This window comes from Artemia sp. Qi Xiang Cuo, chromosome 18 (assembly GCF_049724085.1).
Source record: "Artemia sp. Qi Xiang Cuo chromosome 18, ASM4972408v1, whole genome shotgun sequence".
Taxonomy (NCBI): domain Eukaryota; kingdom Metazoa; phylum Arthropoda; class Branchiopoda; order Anostraca; family Artemiidae; genus Artemia; species Artemia sp. Qi Xiang Cuo.
In genome coordinates this window covers 7,005,217-7,024,464 of record NC_142811.1, presented here as the reverse complement: position 1 = coordinate 7,024,464, position 19,248 = coordinate 7,005,217, and the positions used below count along the sequence as shown (strand labels likewise).

At 33.8% G+C, this 19,248-nt stretch overlaps 1 protein-coding gene across 1 annotated transcript in view; it reads right to left on the bottom strand.

The window, feature by feature from the left end:
* Positions 1-1,772: 1,772 nt before the first annotated feature.
* LOC148941152 (beta-1,4-glucuronyltransferase 1-like) overlaps positions 1,773-19,248 on the bottom strand; it is a 79,587-nt gene continuing 62,111 nt past the window's right edge. The window contains exons 3-4 of the mRNA XM_089103824.1: positions 14,416-14,658; positions 1,773-5,693 (exon numbers count right to left, since the gene is read on the bottom strand). Of these exons, the coding sequence (XP_088959950.1) occupies positions 5,496-5,693; positions 14,416-14,658 (441 nt within the window). The 3' untranslated portion in view covers positions 1,773-5,495. The remainder of the gene's footprint in view (positions 5,694-14,415; positions 14,659-19,248) is intronic.

Sequence of the window (19,248 nt, the reverse complement as noted above, 5' to 3'; positions counted from 1 at the left end):
ATATAATCACTTCTGCGTCAATAAACTTATTTAACTTGTTTAGGGTGTCCTTAAGCCTTCAAAACCACTAATTATCAATACTGCAATACTACTAATTACTAATATTAATAACTCATTGCGTCACCCAGTCGTCTTAGTCCGCCTTTTCCGTTCTTTAAAGGTTTAAACTATTGTCTTGTTTATTTATTTGTCTATTTTTATAAAATATATTAAGATATATCACTTGAATTCATTAAGGAATTTATACCTTGCCCAATTAGCCATATGTTCTCTACTGGGGGACATTATTTTTATTCTTATTTAGTAAATTTGATTTACTGTGGGTTTGATTTACCATTTGAATTTATGTCATTTCGATATGATGATTTGTCAATATAATCATCTGTGCGTCAATAAACTTATTTAACATACTATACGATTCCCTTAAATCTTATATAACTGCTATTACTAGTAACAACTTACAGCATCATAAAGTCACCTGAGGCCACCACATCTGCGTGCGCTCCTCCTTCTTCTCAATCTATTCAAAGTTTCCCTCTTTACACCCTCCCAAGAAGTTCAAATTTCCTTGTCTTTTCCTACAATTCCTTCCCACTCCTTTCGTTAGCTCCTAGATTGTTGGCCGAATAAGACAATTTTTGGCAATCTGTCATCCTACATTCTTCAAAGTCCATCCAAAGTAATTTTGCTCGTAAATAATAATATAAATTCGTTTAAAACAGAAACTCTTTAAGAGGTAGGATTAGTACCTAATGGGCAACTCTGCCAACATCTAAATTGAAATCTTCAAATACCAAGATCTTACAAGAACATACAATTTGGTCCCGGGGGGAGGGATTTCGTTGGGTTGAATAGCGGTTATATTAACGCGGTTGATCTTCTAATCAGTTTTGCTATAAAAATAAATGAAAATCACTACCTTAACAAATTATTGTAGAAGAATTTTACTTCGATCTCAAAAATCACTGGTACAATGAAAATAAAATTACATTATATTGCGCAAAAATATATACGTTATTTAATTACAATAAACTCTTGTCGGACGGAGTTACAACAATTGATAAATTTACAATAAAAATTCACTGGGAATATTAATAGCACACACAGGTTCACTAAATAACAAACTTTTCCAGAATTTTCAAAACACGTCCAAAAGAAACAAGAGCAATTATCCATCGCCACATTGATGTGGGGGGGGGGGTACTTGGTTTGAAAACCTTCCCCAAAATGTTAGTCCGACTCGTAAAAAAGTAGCAAAAAACATGTAAACATTTTTTTCACACAGAAACCTTGACAATCACTAATGTTTTTCTTTGTACCCCCCCTCAATTGTTTTATAGCTTCCCCCCACCGAATAAAATCCTGGATACAACCCTGTGATTATCATATCATATGGCAACCCTGCAGTTAACCTTGGAATGGGAATAATTGTGGTAAATTGCTTGGAAACAGATCAAACTGTTTGCTGTTCAAATTGGTCAATGTACGGCTGATGTTTCAGAAATAAAGTGCCAGACCCAAGCAAGTATGCCAGATTTACCATACATATATATATATATATATATATATATATATATATATATATATATATATATATATATATATATATATATATATATATATATATATATATATATATATATATATATATATATATATATATATATATATATATATATATATATATATATATATATATATATATATATATATATATATATATATATATATATATATATATATATATATATACAGAAAATTAGTCCCTTTTCTTTAAAAATGGATAGTTCCAGTGAAAGTAAGTTTTTTGGCACATCTATCTCTAAAAGAGTATAAATAGTGGTAGTAGCTTTTCTTTTCAGTTATCATAGAAGCTCAAAACGTCTGGTCTATCTGGATAAGCTAGTTCTTGCCAGATAGCTTCTTGTGACCATGAAAAATTTGAACAAGGAACTCTGGTTGGATGCATTTTTGGACAAGTTAATGAAAAAATTATTTCAAGACGCTCTTAGCCATTGTTTTGCAATATATCTTCTAGAATAGTATTCCGAAAAAGGTTATCACGTAAGATCTTAACTAACGTTACGCATCTTTGACTAATACTAGCTAATGTAATTTTGGGCGTGGAATGAGTGTACGTTTTGAGCATATGGGAACAAAAATTTAGAAACAATGCTTCGCCAACGTTTAACCAAAAACTTACGATTTTTGAACGCATATTTTTTTTTCAAAAAGGAAAATCTTTTAGCCATTAATAAGGACGGAATGTCTCCAAATATTATTTTTTCATCTGTTATTTTTATTAATAGTGGAATTTGCGAATAGATGACAAAGATGCAAAAAGGGGAAAGAACAACCCACCGATCCCCCTCTCCTTAAAATCATGTAAATTTACCTACATATATATACAAAGTGTTTTTTTCTTTCTGTGCACTTAATTCCTGAAACATGAAATAAAAAATGTTTATTTCAATGAAACATGAAAATAAAAAGGTTGTCTACCCTCAATCCCTCGAGCAAATCTCGGAGTGCCCCTTCTTTCAACACAGGTGTTGAAAGAAGCACATCGTGTTTTCCAACACGATTTTACGTGTTGGAAAAACACTTCAAAGGAGGAGGGGGGTTTAACCTCCCCCTGGATACGCCCTTGAATATTCATTATTTTCTTATTCATCATAAGCAAGGTAAAGTTTGTAAATAAAGCTGACTTAGCTAATTTGAGTATTTTTAAAGAATTGGTTAAACTTTGATTTTAAAAAAAGAAAAGAAAAAAATCCATGCGACAACTGCCTGAATTATTTTGCCATTAAAATATTTCCATCTTTCCCTAACGATTAAAATATTTCTATCTTTGTCTAATCAATTTATATAATAATTTCAAATATTTTATCATCATAAGTACTATAAAGTTTGTAAATAAAGCTGAATGGCCCATTTCAGGAATTTTCAAAGGAATTGTTGAAACTTCGATAAAAAAATCGATGCGACAAATGCCTGAATAACTTTATGATTAGATTCTTCTATCAATACTTTAATCTTTATAGCACGTAAAATACTTCTATCTTTGTCTAATCACCGGTAACTATGTCAATATTCACCATTTGGCTCATCATTTAAATTAACAGATAAGGCAGTAACTCAGGAATGTATTTTGTTCATATATTTACAATCAAATGAGAGTTGTTTTTGGAGAACTTTATTTTTAAAAATATTTCTTTCCTGAAAAAGGCTCAACATTGTCTGAGAGAAATCGCCTTAAGAAATCGACTGATTTATTTTGTTAGATTTCTTTAATTTAAGAATGTAATGGACGGTGGATTGGAGGAGGAGCAAATGACAACCATATATTTTTGGTAAATTTTATACCAGACACGTACGAAAGAAGACCATTGGCCCCATTTCTTCGCTCCATTTCTTTGAAGTTTAATCTACCCAAAACAAAAAAAAGAGTATATGTGCGGGCACGTATTGATGGTGGCGTTTGTACCGTGCTTCTCCCCCTCCCCTTCCCCCCCACAAAAAACAGTTTAAACAATTTTTACTCTAATGTTTTATATTTTTCATATAATTCGTCTACTTGTGGTGATTCCTTTGAAGTTGCACCCATCCCAAAATAAAATCATGTGGATGATCCAAAGCCGTATCCGGGGGGGGGGGGTAAGTGGTTTGATCCTCCTCTCGAAATGTTTTTCCAACTCGTAAAAACATAACAAAAAAGAATATAAACAAATTTTTGGTGCCTTAAAAAAAGGAATATATCCCCCCCCCCCTCCCGAAAAAAGATCCATCTGATGGACCTAAATCGTATAGTACTTGCTACCACTAACACTTATAAGAAGGGTAATTGACGGTTGAGCAAATGACACTAGCAAATGATTTACAAAGTTTCTTTGAGGCGATTAGCCAGAATAGTCATTTCATCTTCTGTTCAATTTTATACCTTAGTGTTCCCCTTGGGCGATGTTTATAATGTAAAATCTCATAATTTACATCCTCCTTGTGGAACTCCAGAGAGCTCCGTACAAAAGACACTAAACAATGATTAGAAACAGCTACTAGGAAAATCAATAGAGATGACACTTAATATGATACACAGTTCTATTCGTTACTTTATCCTTGAGTAGCTTTTATATGATGTATCATTTTATACTTTACATCCTCCTTACGGAACTCCAGAAGTGTAGATGTACATGAGTTATAATATATTCTATTTGTTAGTTAATAAATTAATTCACTTAATTCTAAAGGATAATGTAAAGCCTGGAAATTAGATCACTTTGAGAAAAAACGACACCATTTGAAACATTTTCTGATGTTTCTGATGTTCTGATGTTTAGGTTCATATAATAGATCTTCCTTGTGGAACTCCATCAACATTGTAATTCTTCTTTTAAAGCCTATCCGATTTCTAGCACTGTAGGTATAGGCTGATTCACTTAAAGAGTCTAAAAGAATAATGTAACCATGGTCATTTCTGGTGCTAGAGATATCAAAAGAATGACTTTTTTAGCCTTCTATAACAATCGAACATGTTCAAATGTTCTTTCAATATATGCTGCATTTTAAAAAAAACATTAGCTGTTAAATTCTTCCATAGATTAATCCATTGAATGAAATTAATAGCATTGTATATCATGGCTAAGCTCCAACTATCTCACAAAATATAATCACATCACCAACAATTCCTAAAAAATCACATTCTGTCACTAAAAGACTAGTTTCACAAACGAACAATAATAAAACCATACACCCCCAAAAACAAATTAAATACATCCTAAATGTTTTTAAAGCTTCTATTTTGCTTGACACCGGGCACAGCATCTTCAGGCCTTTGAGTATTTCAATATAAATAACTAAGGAATGGTCCTTTCACACTACGGCGTAGAACCTTTCACACTCAGGGCTGGATGTCCAACTAATCTTTGCGGGGGAGGGGAAACTATGCTTTTGTTCCCTTGTTGGTGTTTTCACCCCTCAAACCTGGTAATAAGGAGGACTTTTGACCTTCTGGTGGTGGTAGGTGCCCCCAAAAACAACCCCATGGATCCGCGCTTAACTAGCACAATTTAAGACTTTACGTTACGTAATATTATAGAAGAAATTTTATCCGTAACGCGGGCAGTGTTGAGTAGAATCGCTTTAATTAGAATTTTCCATTACGTAAGTTTATGGTATGTTAAGGAAAAATTAACAAATAGCAGCAACAAAATGGAATTCCCGAATGAGCAATTAATAAATATTGAAAAAATTAATAATATTTTCCTAGAAAACTCTCAGCAGTTGATAAGAGCGTGAATCTCCAAGTCCATTCCACACTTTTAATTTTTGAATAGTTTGATGATTGTGATGATTTTAAATGACGAATATGATGGTTTTATGGAACTATAAGTTGGCTTAGTGTAAAAGGACGTGCTAAAGCGTGAAAGATTATACATAACGTAACTTCACCACTTGGATAGTAAATTCCGCACGTAGTGTGAAAGCCACTGAAATCCCTATAACCAACATTCTGGCCGACTGCCATAAAGCACCTTTAGCTCTGGCACTATTGTCGATTTGATATAAGCATTTTGCTTCTGTGAAATAAGTCCAATTACAGGGTCCTTTTTGTTCACTTTTACACCCGGCCGATGGACTAGGAAAGCGTTGTCCAGAATCATGAAGTCATAGTCCAGGATGCATAATGCATAGCCCTGCAAAAAAAAAATCCTTTGAATCGATTTATTTAAAAAACAATATTTTCCTTGTGATATTTTTCCAATATCTGTGGAATTCTACAAAGTAGCACTTTACTAAAACCCGAAAATCAACCTAAAAAACAGGATGTTCTCTTCGGATCTGAAAATTTCACGAGTTTGCTGCGGAAAATAAAAGACTTCTTCTACTACGTAATTATAATTCTAAAAAAAAACTCAAGTAAGGTTAGTTTTTAGTAAAGCGATAATTTTTAGAATTCTACAGATATTGAAAATTATCACCAGTCACTTAGCATGAAGACTGACAGTTGCAACTCAAGATACAAATATATTTTGTTTTAAATAAAATCGTATTTAAATTGAGATAGTTTCCAAGACAATTAGCTAATCAGGAAGAATTAGAAGAGTCTAATAATTTTTTAGAAGAATAACGGGATATGGTAGTTGTGTAATTCTGAAAGGACTCCAGTAATTGTGAAAGGACTGGCAGATTCGACTCAAGATTCTTGTAGATTTCATTATATTTAAAAACATAAGTTAATTAACTCTATTAGCACTTTTTATGATTTCTATATCAACTGTATTATTCACTAAAAACAAAGTGAAAATTCAATTCCATTTTTGATTTAAAAATTGTTGCTTTAGCATAATTAACCTTACTACGGTTCGGTTTCAACTCAAATCGCTGTTAGGTACTTATATATTATACAGAACACACTCAAGAAATTTGCTTTGTTTGATCTAAGTAAACCGAGTTTTCTCCGGTAAACCGGGTTTTCTCTAAGTAAACCGGTTTTATAGCTAACTATAAAACCGGGTTTTATAGTTAGCTTATTCTTTCGTGAAATAAACTACGATGCAGGTATATTTTAATTAAATATTTAATATATAGAGTTGGTTAGGTATTTAATATAATGCGTTCTGGGTAACCTGCTTTCCATAATTCTCTGTTGTAGTTTCAATAATTTTGTTACGTAACTATTAGATTTTTATAATATGTTGGTATATTTCATTGTGATTAACCTAACTTCACTTCTTGAGTGTGTTCTGGATAATATGCAAGCACCCGTTTTTTAAAATACAACTTCAAATAAGAACAAATTGACGAAAGTGAGACCAATTCGGTCTTCTAAAACGAGACCAAATTGACCAACCAGGAAGAATAAAAGAAGTTGATTTAACTTTAGTTAAAAAAAGCTACAGGATACTTTGGATAAAATAATAGCATAAAAACTGACAGACTGGATACAAGTTTCTGGTAAATTAGATTTTTTTTTTTTTTTAGTTTGAAATTAATTAACACTTAGTTTGAAATTAATTAGTATTTTTTTATTTCTAAAATAAGTTGTGTTATCCACCAAAAGTAGACACAACTTCATTTGAACTTCATATGGACTGAAGAACTTCGGCTTGATTTTTATTGGCTTTTAGCTATGTTGGCATATTTAGCCTAATTGGCTTTAACTCAATCAAACTTACTCCGATTCAAGTTCAGTTCTAAATCATTTTTAACTAACATCAAACAAAATGACAATTCAGGAAGAACAGGAAAAGCCCAACAGCTTTAAAGAAAAAACAACTGGATAAGGGCACAGAAATAAAATGAACAAGTCGATTCGACATTCTTCTTGACGGGTGGTCTAGTTCGATTTTGATTCCGGTAGCTTCGATTTGACTTAAAATTGTTTTTTTTTACATTAACTTAAATTACATTAACAACCACATCAACATTTTTTTATGTTTAGTATTTGGCGCTGTGCACTAAAAATAAAATACTTACAATATACAGTTATTTTGCATTTTTATCACTACCTAATTGAAATAGCAATTAAGGAAATGTCACAGTGATTTTATTTTTCAAATTAATATCATCAAAGTAATGAACCATGAAATCGATCTTGACAAAATCAAAAAGCCCGACTGATCAATTTTATCAAAATTATTAATAAATAAAGCAATGGAATCAATTAAAATAGTACTAATCAGACTTTTATTACCCATTGTCACCCAGGACAATGCTTACTAGGACACCTGTCCATTGGAGATAAGTGCCAAGAGAACCATACCTACTAAGGTTTAGAAAATCATAAATTACTTTACGAGGGAAAATGAGGTAAGGATGCGATTTTGTCTTGGACGCAATATACGATGATGATTCTGTGTTGCTCAAGCCAAGGACAACCACTAAATTTTTCTAATGGGAGGTGGTGGGGATGAAACAAAAGTTTTACTTAAGTTTGATATAAAACACACGTTTTCACGGAAAAGTGTACCATATTTTCCAAATGCTGCAAAATAATGCTTGTTATACATTTTTCTTCTTCTAGAAGTCGGGGAGAGAGGGATTGGAGGTTGACACATACCTAAATTCCCCTTATGCTTATAAAATACCCTAAGGTATTTTTAAAATACCCTAAGGTATTTTATACCCCTTGCTTATAAAATAACCCAAAGAATGCGGTACTTGTATGATATAGCGACCACACTTTGTTCTTGATCTGTAATAAAACCAGTTTTCTGTGTCTACTCGGAGATAATCAGCTTAGTGAGCTGATTATCAGCTGAGTGAGATAAACTAATATGCAGAATTTTTGATTAAATATTTAATATACAGAGTTGGTTAGATTAGGTATTTTATATGATGCGTTCTGGGCGGCCTGCTTTCCATAATTATTTGTTGTAGTTTCCACAATTTGTAACTAAAGAATTATGTTTTCGTCAAATTTGGTATATTTCAATATGATTAACCTAATTTCACTTCTTGAGTGTGGTCACTCAGGTTAAAAAGTGCGGTCGCTATGTCATACAAGTACCGTTAGTACAATATAATAAATACTAGCATACCTTAACATAGGAGGAGAGGGCGATAGGGGTAGGGAATCCCTCTAAGATTGTTTCTAAAAGGTGTTTTCTCAAAGATTGAAACTTTTGTGTACACCCCCCCCCCAACCTTGAAAATTCTTTAATTCCCCCACCCCTAGAGGCCGGACATGTGTAAGCTATGAACAGCAACAATACAAATAAATCTTTTTTTGCAACTTTCTTCGTTATTTCATAGATTTCTATAGCAGCGCGTGTACCTTTGCCTCAGGCACGTACGCAGGAATGTTTCGAGGGGGGGCCAATTTGTTTCGGGGGGTGGGCCAAATACTTCAAACCCATTATTCTGTGAGAAAAATCAGAAAATTATGGGAAAATGAAAAAAAAATCGTGAGATTTCGAAGGGGGGCCCGGGCCCGGAGGCCCCCCCTGCGTACGTCCCTGCTTTGCCTCCTATTATCGGTCTGTGAAGGGTCAGCCATGCAAAAAAATCTTGTACACTAAATCGCACCCACCGCATTTGGTTAGGGTGTCCCAGGCGTGGTGCACTTAGGGGCGGTGTGGTGGAAGTGAGCCATTGGTAGCACAGGCAATATTCTGAGACGTACACCATGTGGGAGGGAATGGACCACTCCTTGTCTCTCTCAAGAACTTTTAGTAATTTCACAGACTACTATTGTTTATTAAAGCAGTTGCCAGTGGCGTCATTTGGGGGTGGCCAGGGGGGTGGTTGCCCCCCCCCCCCCAATAAATTGAAAAAAGCTATTATATAGCTCATGCCCCTTGACTCTCTGGATTTGGAACTGTTTGCCCTCTCAATAAAAATGCTGGAGCTACGCCCCTGGCAGTTGCTTCAAGATGTTTTTGCCTCTACTTTGAATAAGATATAAAAAAAGGCTGATTTGATGATATCATTATATTGATATTAATTATCGCCTGAAGCAAAAAGACTAGAAAAAAGAAACGACTGTAATATGGGGCTTATACTTATATTGTAGAAAAAGCTATTATATAGCTCATGCCCCTTGACTCTCTGGATTTGGAACTGTTTGCCCTCTCAATAAAAATGCTGGAGCTACGCCCCTGGCAGTTGCTTCAAGATGTTTTTGCCTCTACTTTGAATAAGATATAAAAAAAAGGCTGATTTGATGATATCATTATATTGATATTAATTATCGCCTGAAGCAAAAAGACCAGAAAAAAGAAACGACTGTAATATGGGGCTTATACTTATATTGTAGATTCTCAGCGTGTATGAGCCTCAACGAGGATAAGATAGCTAGTACAATTAAATACATGTTTATAATTAATACAATTAATAGACAGATAAGACAATTGATTACAAATATTCAAACAGTTCGTGGTAACAAACTTTAAGTAAGGAGTGACCCGGCTCAATAGTAACCTAAACTCTAAAAAATGGAATTTTGATACCAATAGATACATCAAGTTTAGTCTCACCCGTCAAAAGTTACGCGCCTGAGGAAATTTGCCTTATTTTTGAAAAAAGGAGGAAACACCCCCTAAAAGTCATAGAACTTTAGTAAAAATGACACCATTAGATTCAGCGTATCAGAGAACCATATTATAGAGGTTTCAAGCTCCTGTTTACAAAAATGTGGAATTTTGTATTTTTTGCCAGAAGAAAAATCACGGATGCGTGTTGACTCTGTCTCACAACTTTATTTTTTAAAACAATAAAAAACTTTAGCCTAAAGAGCGAGGCGTTGAAGAGGAGACAGCCCCTTTCATATACAGAATAATTTCTGTTCGTTTTAAGTTTTAATGTCGCTCCTTACTTTCAGTAAAAATAAACTAGTTTTTTTAGTTAATAAGAATAAAGGATGACTGCATTATTCACAATTGTATGACTGCCACCTTTTGTAATGCTAGTTTGTTCCCCAGGTATGGCATAGTTTCATTCCGCCGCGCCGATTTATGCTGCGCACGCCAAGCCTCAAAGAGCACGTTGTGCAATTGCACCATGCGTGATGGGTGTCATCAAATGTAAAACATATATCCAGGTGGGCCACCGCAAATGAGCGCCCACGTTTGAAATATCCTCTGATAGCCCTCATCGGACCTGTGTGTACGTATGGAAGACATTCATTATTGAAATTGAAACAATAGCTGCGTTTTTGATTGCCGTTTTGATCGACGTTTAATCTTAAATATTTTTTTTAAAATATGTTTTTCTTAAGTCTTTTTAAATATGTTCTTTTCTTAAATATGTTTTAATGGCCGGAAATTTCACCGTTGTGCTTATTTCCGTTTTTGCTCGAGGATGGCTCGAACGGCGAGTACGAACTTTGAACGGCGACCGGCGAAGTCAAACGTCTACGGCGAAAAGCAATGGAACGTCGAACTTTGATTAAAAGGACGTTGGACGTTCCACTTGGAATAAAACCTGGATAGAATTTAGGCAATAAAAAGATGAAGGGTTGAAGATACTTTTCAGCATGTAAAGCATTAGGTAGAAGGGAAAAAAAGGATTTGCCCTTGACTTGTAGGGAAAGTTAAGGGTAACCGGTTGACTAGCCTATCAGCTAATTTCAAACTTAACCTGCTATATAAAATGGCTTAAGATTCTGCTCAAAAAGGAAAATAGGACATAGCACAAATAGCCTAACAAAAGATTCAGTATGAAAATCTATCAACTTTGCAATCAATCAAATTTGCATGTATTAGTTTAAATTTGCCTTCTTATAATTGTCCTCATCACTTTTAGGGCTTTAGTTTCTGAGCTAATATAGATTAAACTTGATTCTAACACATGTTGGAATATTACTCCTCACCTTCAGCTGTATTATTAATGTAAGAATTTAGACTAGGCTGGTTTGAATTCTAGATGATAGCCTTTTTACTATCTTGGAAAGTAGTTGAGCTTGCTAAATAACGTTTTAGATTTGGAGCTAGAATCCAACATTGGCATCAATTGAGAGGGGACACTCTCTCCTCCTTGAACTGTGAAAAAATAAAAAAACAAGTTTTTTCAACTGAAAGTAAAAAGCAACACTAAAACTTAAAACAAAAAGAAATTATTACGTACATGAGGGGGGTTCACCCCTAGTCAATACCTCGCTCTTTACGCTAATGAACGAATTTTGTTCGAATCACAAATCTCTGAATCACAAAGGCTATTTAATTAGAATATATAGCGCTTTTGAAACTACTGCAGGAAACTTTAGCGTAAAGAGCTAGGTATTGACTAGGGGGCGAACCCCCTCATATACGCAATAATTTCTGTTCTTTTTAAGTTTTAATTTTGCTCCTTACTTCTGATGGTTTTTTAAATAATGCTGGGAAATCCGGCACCCCTTCAAACAAATATCCCTTCCCCCAAGGAAACATCCACCATGGAAAGATCCTCCCACGTAACCCCCTCCTTCGACCCCCCGCCCACCAACCAGAAAATATCCCTTCTGAAAACGTATGTTTACTTCCCAATAACAAATAATATATGTAAACAATGGGCAAAGTTCATAACTTGCAGCCCTTACCCCGGGAACTCTGGGGGATTAAGTCATCCTGAAAGACATTTATTAGATTTTTGACTATGCTGAACAAAATGGCTATCTCAAAATTCTGATTGGATGACTTGGGGTAAAATGAGCGTGGGAGGCGGCCAAGTTGCCCTCCAATTTTTTGGTCACTTAAAAAGGGCACTAGAAGTTTTAATTTCCGTTCGAATGAGCCCTCTCACGATATTTTATGACTACTGGATCGATACAATTACCCCTCGAAAAAAAATAAACACGAATCCGTGATCTTTTTTCTTGCAAAAATACAAAATTCCACATTTTTGCAGATAGGAGCTTGGAACATCTAGTAAGCAAGTAAGGTTAGTAAGGTTTTCTGTTACGCTGAATCTGATAGTTTGATTTCATTAAGATTCTATCACTTTTAGGGGCATCTACTGGCATCAAAATTCCGTTTTTTAGAGTTTCGGTTACTATTGAGCCGGGTCGCTCCTTACTTACAGTTCGTTACCACGAACTGTCTGATACCTTTGGGGGGATATCTTTTTCTGAATAATACCTTTTTTTGGTATTTCTCTTAAAAAATAATTTACCCCCCCCCTCTGTTGACTGCAATTTAAAAAATCCGTGCTACTTTAGCCCTCCATGCTTAATTCCTTTTTTTTACTGAAGAACGCCGAACATCCTCATAACGTCCACCGTGCAGTAAAAACGAAAATTAAGCATTTGGACATCCAACGCTGTGAGTTCAACTGCTTCACTGAACGATCATACAAAAACACAGCAATATAGAATCAGAGGACCAATGGCCGCTGGAAAAAAAATTTACAAAAATACATCATTTGGTTTGTGCAAAAAAAGGGCGTTTCCCTTTGAGTTATACTTTCGCTCGTCAGCTGAGAATATATAGCGACAATAAAAGCCTTAAGATGCATTAACCGCTCAGCTTTCTAATTGTTACTTTTGGCCGATTCAACAAAATTTTTCTAAAAAAAGATCCTTATTTCTGCGACAATAACATGATATTGAGAGTAATGTTCTTTCTGTTAGCATTTTATATTTTTACAGTACTTCAAAACCGAGAGTTTTTGGGAGAGATTTATTTTAAGGCAGGAGTACGGGGAATGAGTTTGGTTAAGTGACAAGTATCACGGGGGCAGATTACCACTTGGGGAAAGAAGGAAGTATACAGGTCAGACCAGGCAGCGGAAAAATTTCTTTTTTGGTATTCTCATCTAAAATAGAAACAAAAGGAATCACAACTCGTAGGCTTTGAAAAATAAATTTTTCTCCCCCCCCCCTACATTTTATGAATTGTTATTTATGTTATTTAGGGCTGCATTTTATGTTATGTAGGGCTAATCAAAATTAATCTTTTCTTTAGACCATTCATTTAGACATATGAATATGCATTGTCAGTTTAATATACATATATTGGATATTTAGTAATCAAAACATTAATATTATTTGATTTATTAAAGTTATAAAGTTAGCAAGCAAGGCCGATTCAACAAAAATTTTCTAAAAAAAAAAAGATCCTTATTTCTGCGACAATAACATGCCATTGAGAGTAATATTCTTTCAGTCAGCATTTTATATATTTACAGTAGGCCTACTTCAAAACCGAGAGTTTTTGGGAGAGATTTATTTTAAGACAGGAGTACGGGGGAATGAGTTTGGTTAAGTGACAAGTATCACGGGGGCAGATTGCCACTTGGGGAAAGAAGGAAGTATACAGGTCAGACCAGGCAGCGGAAAAATTTCTTTTTTTGGTATTCTCATCTAAAATAGAAACAAAAGGAATCGCAACTCCTTGGCTTTGAGAAATAAAATTTTCCCCCTCCCCTACATTTTATGAATTGACGCCCCATACTGTATGTGCACCACCCTGGGGAAATAGTCTAGAAAAAGCTAGCCTGGGAGATTCAATACAAGGTTATCTAGGATTTTGCATCGTTTGACTAGCTCAGAACGTTTTTTCAATATCCGTATGAACACGAAGACTTCCCCAACAGATTGGTCCAAAGACCTCCTTCCCTAATTGAAAAAAACTGAAATATTGTGGCCTGAAAATCCACAATTATTCACCTCCCTAAGAAGACCGTAAAAGTGTAAGAGTGTGCATCAAAGATCATTTTATCTGTGGATTTATGATGTAGTTCAAACTTTATTTTTCAACTAAAAGTGAAATAGGGAGTAGGAAAAAAGCAAAACATAAATTTTCCAAAAATTTCCATAGCCCAAACTGCATAATTTTCTCTGTTTTCTTATATCTGCCACTCAGAAGAAAACTTTCTCTGAAATATTTCTATGTTTTTGCAGTCATTTGAACTAGCTCCCAAGATTTTAAACAATAATGACAGACCTGAAGGAAAAACAATCCTAAGAAGTTTTCTAAGAGCCATTAAAACATTTCTCACCTGTGTCATCTTATCTCTACGACCTTCCCAGGACAGCCTCTCATCATACAACGGATCGTCCTGAGTTCCAATGAAGATCGGCTCCCAGTTATGATGAGGTTTGTGGCGTTTCCCAACGTGGAAAACACTCAGACCTTCCTTAACTGGCGCTTTTAGCCATTCTTTCTGCCGTGGAATGCTATGACACGAGGCACAGATTTTTTTATGAAATGGAATTGCCATCCCACTTTCCAGCATTTTTACCTAGAAGGAGAAAACAAATGTCCAAAATCAACTGCAAGGAAAATAGTATTCTAGTCAGGCACATGTACACTGGGGTGGTTTTAGGGGAGAGATAGAAGGGTCACTTGCTCCGAGCGCGGAAATTTTAGGGGCGCCAAATATCAAATGAAGTCTTACGGTGAAAATCATTTTGTAATTTTTGAAATTTCGTTTTATTAAAAAATGTAGAGAGCGCAGTTAAAAAATAAAAATACTGAATGAATTATCAATAATAAATAAAACCTAAAATAATTAAATATTAATAATAAAAATAATTAATTAAAATTAAATAATTTATATAATAAAATAAAAAACAATTAAAAAAATATTAGGTAAATAATACACTGAAAATAATTTCGTTAATAAATGATAATTTTTTTTTATTAGGCCTAAAAATGTTGTGAGAGACAGGGGAGGGGGCACTACTCATGATTTTGCCCCGGGCGCAAGGGAGACCAGAACCACCACTGCACACACAGGATTTTTTCTGAGGGTTGGGGGGTCAATTATTAAAAAAAAATTATTTGACAATTTGAATAAAAATGGCCCAAAAAATTCGGTAAAATTTGGATATATCTTATTGTGGCTGCTTTTCCCAGTTCTCTCCTTAGTATGCAGGTTATGATAAAATTTAATTCCTAGTTAGTCTGCTTTTTGCTTTCTCTTATCTCAGAATTACTTAAATTTTTCTTTCTAAGAATAGATAAACTGACTTGGTAAATTTAGTGAAAAGTTACTAAAACTATAATATATATATAAATAAAAAAAAAAAAATTAATATTAAAAAAAAAAAAAAATAAATCTGACTATCTGATTATTAATGAAAAATGATTTTGTGTGCAGTTATGCAGCTTTTGGTAGTAGCGGCCACCTAATTTAAAAAAAATTAAACGTGCGTGAAAAATCGACAAAAACAAACTAAAAATAAACAGCAACAAAACGCTTAAGAAGGTGTAACTTTCCTTCGGGGATATAGTTATCTTTGGGAATCAACACATAGTTAATGTTTAAAATCTTGTTACTGTTAATGTTTAAAATCTTTTAATGTCTGTGCCATGTCTTTTTTTTGATTGGATTATCCATTTATTTCTTTAGTTGTTTATCTGTGCAAAACGAGCTGGTCTCTCTGCCAGATATTAGTATATTTAGTATGTTATGTATATATTACCGTGAATGTCTGCAAATTGGTGAATGTCCGAATTTGAATGTCCGCAAATTGGTGAATGACTTTTTCAATTTAATACAAGGTTTGATGATGACAGGTTAGGTTAGAATAGGTTTGGTTTGGTTAGCTTTGGTTTTTAACCCATTTCTGATATTTAGAACCAAATATAACCTAACCTACCCTAATCTAACCTAAACTAACATAATCTAACTTAACTTTAACGTGTACCATCATAGCTTACATAAGATTTAAAAAGCTGACCCGCAAAGCTGATGGAATCCAAGCAGAGAAAAAGGAATTTCGAACGTTCACTGGTGAATGTCGACATTAATCAGATTTCGGACATTCACGGTAACATAAACATGATTGGAAAATAAATGAACCTGAACCTGGCCAAGAAAGAAATATAAACTAATAATTGTTAAAATAACTATAATAGTTCTGAAAATACAAACTATAATAACATAATAATAATAATATTATAATATATATATATATATATATATATATATATATATATATATATATATATATATATATATATATATATATATATATATATATATATATATATATATATATATATATATATATATATATATATATATATATATATATATATATATATATATATATATATATATATATATATATATATATATATATATATATATATATATATATATATATATATATATATATATATATATACATACTATATATTACTATATTATCATAAATAATAATATAATAATAATATAAATATAAATTCTAATAGTTCTGATTGAATTATTTTTAACAATAAATTTAATGAATAGTACTTAATGCGGAACTGTTGCTTTCTTTAGATCTAAACGTAATTTGTGAAAGTACTTGCCATTTGCATTGATTGACAGCCAAGTATTTAGTTACACTTGTGAATACGCCTGCAAAATCCAGGCCAGTTGAGAAAGAACAAATTCATGTACTAATAAATTGACCACTCATCGTAATTTGTATTATTCTTTGACATACTTTTTTTCAATAGCTGTATTATAAGAAGATAATAATTATCTAAATAACGATAAGAGATACTTTGAGCATATATATAGTAGTTTTCTGGGGGGGGGCAAGAACTGGAGGAGGATCATTCTTGTAAAGTTTATAATGAATAAACTTATCCCTTATCTACATATCTGATTAAAATTTTTAAATAATGTTGAGTATGCTTGAAAGATACTGACTACAGAGAGAGAAAGAGGGATTGCTTGCAAAAAAAAGGACTCAAAACCTTTTTGTTCTTCCTATTGGCTTAAAATTTTGCACAGATGAGCGAATCAGGTGGAATCTGACTTTTTTTTCTTTCTTTTTACTAGCTGAAAATTTCACATCGAAGAGCCACTGAACCAACTGGCTTTAAATAAAAAATGGAAGAACCAATAAACCAATCATGTTTTAGAAAGGCGGGACTATTGGCTTCTCTTTCTGGCATACGGTACAAAAATAATGAGACTGGCTTAAAGCCTCGTTTAAAAAAAAAAAAAAAAATCAATGAAAATGATTATAAAGGCATTTTTCAATGAGTATATCCCAAAAAGGTATTTTTGAAATCCAGGGAGGGGGTAAACACCCTCCTAATCCCCTCCCCCCCAGTGAAACCATTGCTAGCCCTTCTTGTAAACACAACTGAACCATATTAACCAAATGAGCCGCTGTTAAATGGTATGACGGTGGCGTTGGTTTGCCAAAAACTAAGGACAAAACTGCTAAGTGAATGGCTTAAATACTCCGCACAGTGTTGCCAAATGGAGCGTACTTACATCATTTGGGCGCCTTTTGAGACGGTTGCCCATTTTATTTTTCATGCAAGTGAACTTTTCAAAGTTAAAATTTCGAATAAAATGAATTTTTGCCCGAAAATGCTATTTTTGGTACATTTTTGGTTTTATGGACGCAGCATCTTATGTCATGCACCTAAAAACACTGACTCGGCATTATTAAAAGAAAAGGTAAAGAATACGGCCTTGGACGTTACAGCCCCTACCGGCGGTGCTGATCTCCGTTTCTTGGCCCGTCAGCCAGGAAGTATAATTGGGGGATGGGGGCCAGCCATCCTGTTCTTTCGCACACCCTTCCTGTTTACCTTCCCCAGATTTCTCCAGGTACCCATTTAGAGCTTATTCACTGCATCCACATTATACAGGTACCACTCGGCATTATTCACTGCGTTAAATCAGATTTAATTTGCTGTTACTGCACCAGGATCGACATTGGCTTGCTTATACTCACCTGGAGCTTGTTTGCTTCTGCCGTCTTGAACTTGTTAGTACTATATATTTACTAGCCAAAGAGTCAGTTGGATCACAGGCTTAAAAAAGCAAGAAAACGCATTCTCTCTCGTGAGCATCGGAAACCAACTGACTGATTGTACAATAGAGAAATATTCAATTCAGGTGCAGCACCCATTGTAATAATATCAAATGAATGTTTTCCGATTAGTAACTGGCTGGAAGTTTCAAATTATACTAAGTGAGATTAATTGTTCAGTGTTTGGACAATTAGGGATCCAGTTCAGTAGGGATCACTATGTTCCCCCATTATTGCATGCGGCATATCTTTATTTGGATTATGCTTTTTCCAATTGAACAAGAATAATAGGTCTCTATAAATAAACCCAAATGTCGTAAGCAACTAATACCACTCAAGTTCATCCACCCGGTGCTTGTGGCTCTGCTTTTATGGCTACTGAAGCGTCTGAAGAAAATTAGATAACACCTAAATAAGCCACGAAATTAACTTGAGTTAGCAAGATTCTTCATCAATAAAAAAAGGGAGCAGGCACGTGCACAAGGGGAGGGAGCAAAATCCTAATTTGTCACGAATTTCTAGACATTTCTTATTCGAATTATCAAATAATATAATTCTTCTATTCTTGGGACCCCCGAACGCGTGTGAGCCTTTGTGGGGGCTCAGTGTTTGCAGGAATAAAAGACAAAACACATTCTTGTTCAACGAAGATTACGAAGAAAAAAATTGGAGGAGAAAGAAAGTCCTTTCGGGAAAAACATAATGGTTTGTAATATCAAAAAAAAAATCTTATGCGTGGATTCCAAAAATCTAAACATTTTATGTATCTTGGTTAGAGAAATTCAAAAGGCACTGTGATGTTTTTGGCAAAAAGGGTCCTCTTGTCCCATATCCTCAAACTTAACTAAATGAACCGGTCGGTTCAATCAGTTTTTGAGAATTTTTTTTATTTTTAAGGTACCAAGAAGTTTCTCTTCCCAAAATATATCGTATCCCCTTTTCTCAGTTTTAGAAATAATAAAGAAATAAAAAGTTGTATCAAAAATCTTTTTAATGAAACTTGAATGCTTGGAATAAATCTATTCAATAACGGCTTGTTGATAGCAGTAAGAAAAACGCCT